The sequence below is a fragment of the Gymnoscopelus braueri genome (assembly GCF_963280865.1).
Source record: "Gymnoscopelus braueri genome assembly, chromosome: 1".
NCBI classification, from domain to species: Eukaryota; Metazoa; Chordata; class Actinopteri; order Myctophiformes; family Myctophidae; genus Gymnoscopelus; species Gymnoscopelus braueri.
The window spans coordinates 1336340-1343389 of record NC_137603.1 but is presented as its reverse complement, the minus strand read 5'-3'; the positions used below and the strand labels follow the sequence as shown (position 1 = coordinate 1343389).

Genomic DNA, 7050 nt, shown 5'->3' with positions numbered 1-7050 from the left:
GACCAGTTTGTCCTGAAAAAGTCTAGTTTGCTTGCGCTGGCCAGTCTTCCTGGTGCCCACTCGTCCTAGTGCCCACATATCTCCACCCTTAAGTGCCCACTCGTTCAGGTGCCCACATGTCCCTAGTGCCAACTCGTCCCAGTGCCCAGTTATCTCAGTGCCCACTCATCCAGGTGCCATCCAAAAAATATGGTGCCCAGATGTCCCTAGTGCCCACCTATCCTGTAGTCATTATTAGTATTACTATTATTAACATTGGAACTAGGCATGTAACGATTCACTTAACTCACGATACGATTCGAATCACGATTTGAGGTTCACGATACGATTTGTCACGATTTTCTCACAATTTTTTAAACACAAAATTATTTTCCAGACAAATGAGCGAAAAATATATTTTTTTAATTATTTCTCTTACACAAATCCAGACCAGTATTTTCTTCTTCTTTTTTTTACAATACTGTTTGTTTTCTCTTATTCTCTTTTCTGTAAACTAAATGACTGGAAACTTTTTTTTTCCTTACACAAATGTCAAATCCAGTTTTTTTTTAACAATACTCTTACCCTCTTTTCAAGACTATCAAAGAATGGCTGTCTTTTTATTCCTGAGGTAGATAACAAGACAACTGTACTGTAAGCCAGGCACAAACTAAGGCATATTTATAATATTTCTTTGTCTTAACATTAACAACAATGAAATACAATTTTAACAATACTCTTACCCTCTTTTCAATACTGTATCAATGAATGCCTTTTTATTCCTGAGGTAGATATTACAAGCCATGAAGCCAACTGTACTGTAAGCCAGGCACAATCTTTTTCTTTGTCTTAACAAAAATGAAATACAAGTTTCTGATAAAATAAAGAATAACTTTAAATATATTTTGTCTTAGCAAAAATAAAATTAATTTCAAAACAAAGCCCAGATAAAATAAATAAATGATAAATAAAATCTTTTCACATAAACAAACTAGTCTTAGCCCACTTGCTCCTTGGAGTTTACATTTTCTCTGTTTAGTTTTTTGTCTCCGCCAGGCCGAAAGGCATGGCGAGAGAGTATGTTTTACCCTCCGTCCGTTTGTCCGTCCGTCCGTGTGTCCGTCCGTCCGTGTGTGTGTGTGTGTGTCCGTCTGTGAGCAGCTAATCTCTGCCACCGTTGGCTTGATCGCAGCGAAACTGTGCACACACACTCCCTGGATGCCAATTCCGAACTTCTGCCCAAAATTTTTCACATGGGCCTTTTATAGCGCCACCAGGTGGCCGATTTGTGCAAAACATATTTTTTGACAGTACTCTTACAGATTTTGTCGAAAAATCTCGCAAATCGGTACAGAGTATCTCTATAGTCATTAAACAAAACGGGTCTTTCAGATTGTTCATATTCCATCCTGATTGGCTCAAAATGGCTTCCAAAGTTTGCAGGAGTGCTCCGTTTTCAACACAATGCCTCAAATAATGAGCACAGCATGCAATTTCCGTGAAACTTTGCACGTACATTCCCACTATGCCGAGGAATAAATGCCACTTGAAAATTTTCCAATCAGCCTCATGGTGGCGCTATAACAGGCCGATTCATGTTTTTACCTATAACTGCACCGATCTGTGTAAAACTTCATATTCCATCCTCATTGGCTAAGATTGACATCTAAAGTTTGCTGTAGTGGCGGTTTTACCCGCGGGTGCCGCGGGTAACCGCAGTTTGGGTGGATTTGGGTCAATCAAATATAATTATTAATTAACACATTGGGTGCCAGAGGTTTATTAAAATATTATACTTTGAGTGCCAGGACTTTTTAAACATTTTGAACCTTTTTCAAGTAGTCACAAAATATTTTCAGTGATCACCGTCCTCACGGTGATCCCCTCATTACAAACATACAGGTCTCGTACAATCGGGGGGAAAAAATTTAAAACATTCGGAAATCCATTCCATAGTTGCAGCCAGTTGAAAATAGTTAAATTAACATTGTAAAAAAAAAAAGTGCACAGGAGCCGAGATACAGGTTTTTGAAGTCATAAGTTAACCAGGAGGTGGATTGGAGTCTAAATCTTGTAGGAGTGATATTTCCTGTTGCTGTGAAGGAAAAAAAAAAAAATAATTAAAAAAAAAAAAAAAAAAAAAAAAGTAATTTTTTTTTTTTTTTTTTCAAAAACCGTATATATACGGTTTTGGCACTCAACGTTAGTATGCGCAAAACCGTATATATACGGTTTTGGCACCCAATGTGTTAATATTGGATAAACCGCGGGTAAAATTATGCGGGAATTAAATTAATGATATCTATCTATAGGCCTATTATAGCTTTTAAAAAGCACAACATTTCACCGTGTGTGCGTTTGTAGTATTTTAATATTACGTCATTTTACACCAGGCACAAATTACAATTACTACACGTTGCTTTGCAGGCAGCCAGTGTTGCCAGGTTGTGAGAGAAATAAGCAGCCAGGTCTATGAAAACAAGCCCAAAACAAGTGCCAAACAAGCCCAAAAGTTTGAAAGCAAAAGGTTGAAAGCAAAAGGTTGAAAGCAAAAGTAAGTGAATGAAGACGTGCGCTTGTTGTTACCATGGTTGTGGATTGTATACAGTCACTGCATCGCGACAGTGGTGAGTAACATTGTTTATAAGAAAACTAACGTCAGGAAAATAACTTATTATTTGGTACGGTTGGTGCGGATCTATAAATAGGATGATATAATTACCGCTGGTGGATGGCGAATGAATAATGAACTTGGAAACGTGGTGACAAATAAACCCATCCGCGCATCTCTAGTGGACGCTAATTATCGGGAGACTCCCGGAACTTCCGGGAGAGTTGGGATGTCTGAGTTTCCTCCAGGCTCCAGCATGTCTCCTGTACATTCAGTAACATGTATGTTTCAATGGTTCTTCATTCAGTAACATGTATATTTAATGGTTCTTCATTCAGTAACATGTATGTTTTATTGGTTCTTCATTCAGTAACATGTATGTTTTAATGGTTCTTCATTCAGTAACATGTATGTTTTAATGGTTCTTCATCCAGTAACATGTATATTTAATGGTTCTTCATTCAGTAACATGTATGTTTTAATGGTTCTTCATCCAGTAACATGTATGTTTTAATGGTTCTTCATTCAGTAACATGTATGTTTTAATGGTTCTTCATTCAGTAACATGTATGTTTTAATGGTTCTTCATCCAGTAACATGTATATTTAATGGTTCTTCATTCAGTAACATGTATATTTAATGGTTCTTCATCCAGTAACATGTATATTTAATGGTTCTTCATCCAGTAACATGTATATTTAATGGTTCTTCATTCAGTAACATGTATGTTTTAATGGTTCTTCATTCAGTAACATGTATGTTTTAATGGTTCTTCATCCAGTAACATGTATATTTAATGGTTCTTCATTCAGTAACATGTATGTTTTAATGGTTCTTCATCCAGTAACATGTATATTTAATGGTTCTTCATCCAGTAACATGTATATTTAATGGTTCTTCATTCAGTAACATGTATGTTTTAATGGTTCTTCATTCAGTAACATGTATGTTTTAATGGTTCTTCATTCAGTAACATGTATGTTTTAATGGTTCTTCATCCAGTAACATGTATATTTAATGGTTCTTCATTCAGTAACATGTATGTTTTAATGGTTCTTCATCCAGTAACATGTATATTTAATGGTTCTTCATCCAGTAACATGTATGTTTTAATGGTTCTTCATTCAGTAACATGTATGTTTAATGGTTCTTCATCCAGTAACATGTATATTTAATGGTTCTTCATCCAGTAACATGTATGTTTTAATGGTTCTTCATTCAGTAACATGTATGTTTTAATGGTTCTTCATTCAGTAACATGTATGTTTTATTGGTTCTTCCTCCAGTAACATGTATGTTTTAATGGTTCTTCATTCAGTAACATGTATGTTTTATTGGTTCTTCCTCCAGTAACATGTATGTTTTAATGGTTCTTCATTCAGTAACATGTATGTTTTAATGGTTCTTCCTCCAGTAACATGTATGTTTTAATGGTTCTTCCTCCAGGCTCTCCAGGCTCCAGCGTGTCATGAGAACCTGGTGAAGGTAGGAGGTTACATCCTGGGAGAGTTTGGAAACCTCATCGCCGGAGACTCACGCTCCAGGTGTGTATGCTAGGTGTGCACTGTACGCTAGGAGGTGTGTACTGTATGCTAGGTGTGTACTGTATGCTAGGTGTGCACTGTATGCTAGTAGGTGTGTACTGAACGCTAGGTGTGTACTGTATGCTAGGTGTGCACTGTATGCTAGTAGGTGTGTACTGAACGCTAGGTGTGTACTGTACGCTAGGTGTGTACTGTATGCTAGGTGTGTACTGTATGCTAGGAGGTGTGCACTGTATGCTAGGTGTGTACTGTATGCTAGGTGTGTACTGTATGCTAGGTCTGTACTGTATGCTAGGAGGTGTGCACTGTATGCTAGGTGTGCACTGTATGCTAGGAGGTGTGTACTGTATGCTAGGTGTGTACTGTATGCTAGGTCTGTACTGTATGCTAGGAGGTGTGCACTGTATGCTAGGTGTGTACTGTATGCTAGGAGGTGTGTACTGTATGCTAGGTGTGTACTGTATGCTAGGTGTGCACTGTATGCTAGTAGGTGTGTACTGAACGCTAGGTGTGTACTGTACGCTAGGTGTGTACTGTATGCTAGGAGGTGTGCACTGTATGCTAGGTGTGTACTGTATGCTAGGTGTGTACTGTATGCTAGGTGTGTACTGTATGCTAGGTCTGTACTGTATGCTAGGAGGTGTGCACTGTATGCTAGGTGTGCACTGTATGCTAGGTGTGTACTGTATGCTAGGTGTGTACTGTGTGTACTGTATGCTAGGAGGTGTGCACTGTATGCTAGGTGTGTACTGTATTCTAGGTGTGTACTGTATTCTAGGTGTGTACTGTATGCTAGGTGTGTACTGTATGCTAGGTGTGTACTGTATGCTAGGTGTGTACTGTATGCTAGGAGGTGTGCACTGTATGCTAGGTGTGCACTGTATGCTAGGTGTGTACTGTATGCTAGGTGTGTACTGTATGCTAGGTGTGTACTGTATGCTAGGTGTGTACTGTGTGTACTGTATGCTAGGAGGTGTGTACTGTATGCTAGGTGTGTACTGTGTGTACTGTATGCTAGGAGGTGTGCACTGTATGCTAGGTGTGTACTGTATGCTAGGAGGTGTGTACTGTATGCTAGGTGTGTACTGTATGCTAGGTGTGCACTGTATGCTAGTAGGTGTGTACTGAACGCTAGGTGTGTACTGTACGCTAGGTGTGTACTGTATGCTAGGAGGTGTGCACTGTATGCTAGGTGTGTACTGTATGCTAGGTGTGTACTGTATGCTAGGTGTGTACTGTATGCTAGGTCTGTACTGTATGCTAGGAGGTGTGCACTGTATGCTAGGTGTGCACTGTATGCTAGGTGTGTACTGTATGCTAGGTGTGTACTGTATGCTAGGTGTGTACTGTATGCTAGGTGTGTACTGTGTGTACTGTATGCTAGGAGGTGTGTACTGTATGCTAGGTGTGTACTGTGTGTACTGTATGCTAGGAGGTGTGCACTGTATGCTAGGTGTGTACTGTGTGTACTGTATGCTAGGAGGTGTGCACTGTATGCTAGGTGTGCACTGTGTGTACTGTATGCTAGGAGGTGTGCACTGTATGCTAGGTGTGCACTGTATGCTAGGTGTGTACTGTATTCTAGGTGTGTACTGTATTCTAGGTGTGTACTGTATGCTAGGTGTGTACTGTATGCTAGGTGTGTACTGTATGCTAGGAGGTGTGCACTGTATGCTAGGTGTGCACTGTATGCTAGGTGTGTACTGTATGCTAGGTGTGTACTGTATGCTAGGTGTGTACTGTGTGTACTGTATGCTAGGAGGTGTGCACTGTATGCTAGGTGTGTACTGTATGCTAGGTGTGCACTGTGTGTACTGTATGCTAGGAGGTGTGCACTGTATGCTAGGTGTGCACTGTATGCTAGGTGTGTACTGTATTCTAGGTGTGTACTGTATTCTAGGTGTGTACTGTATTCTAGGTGTGTACTGTATGCTAGGTGTGTACTGTATGCTAGGTGTGTACTGTATGCTAGGTGTGTACTGTATGCTAGGTGTGTACTGTATGCTAGGAGGTGTGCACTGTATGCTAGGTGTGCACTGTATGCTAGGTGTGTACTGTATGCTAGGTGTGTACTGTATGCTAGGTGTGTACTGTATGCTAGGTGTGTACTGTGTGTACTGTATGCTAGGAGGTGTGCACTGTATGCTAGGTGTGTACTGTATGCTAGGTGTGCACTGTATGCTAGGTGTGCACTGTATGCTAGGAGGTGTGTACTGTATGCTAGGTGTGTACTGTATGCTAGGTGTGCACTGTATGCTAGGATGCTTCTGAACACACCGTACGCTCCAGGTCAGTACCAGAAGAAGGATACAGTAAGGGACTGTGTGTGTTTTTTAATTACTAGGGGGCGCTAGTGCTGATGTGATGTCGTTTTCATTTTTGTTCATTTCAAATCCACCCGTTCACCTTGATGGAGAAAAAAGTAAATACTATTTTTTATTTTTTTCCCACACAGAACCAGGAGATAACGCGATCCAAAGATTTACTGCTACATTCACTTCCTGGTTAAAGTATTTTCAAAATATTCTGTATCTCGGCTCCTGTGTTTTAGAATGCCATTTTCAACGGCGTACAACAAGCCAACGGGAGGTCACCATGACATTTATTTTTCACGGAATTTTGCACAGTGAAACCCTCAGTGATTAGCAACCATCAGGGGATCCATTATAATGGAGATAAATATTCTGTGGTTCTTGACAGATTAGTCACAATGCTTAAACATGCTGGCAGAAGCTACAGCGTGTTTTAGTGTTAAAAAACGCACAGTCCCTAAGAACAGGAGAGGACAAGTCAAATAATGAAAATGTACAGAAATACTGAGTTAGGATTACAATTCAGGTTGGGAAAAGATTGAGGTTGGGATTAGGATTAGGATAAGACACGTGTACATTATATCCTAATGCAGTGGATCTCAAT

General features: G+C 39.9%; 1 protein-coding gene across 1 annotated transcript in view; it reads left to right on the top strand.

Moving 5' to 3' along the window:
- Positions 1-7050, top strand: part of LOC308083044 (AP-2 complex subunit alpha-2-like) — a 91477-nt gene that overhangs the window by 45737 nt on the left and 38690 nt on the right. Inside the window, exon 13 of the mRNA XM_080425155.1 lies at positions 4037-4134. Within this exon, the coding sequence (XP_080281281.1) occupies positions 4037-4134 (98 nt within the window). The remainder of the gene's footprint in view (positions 1-4036; positions 4135-7050) is intronic.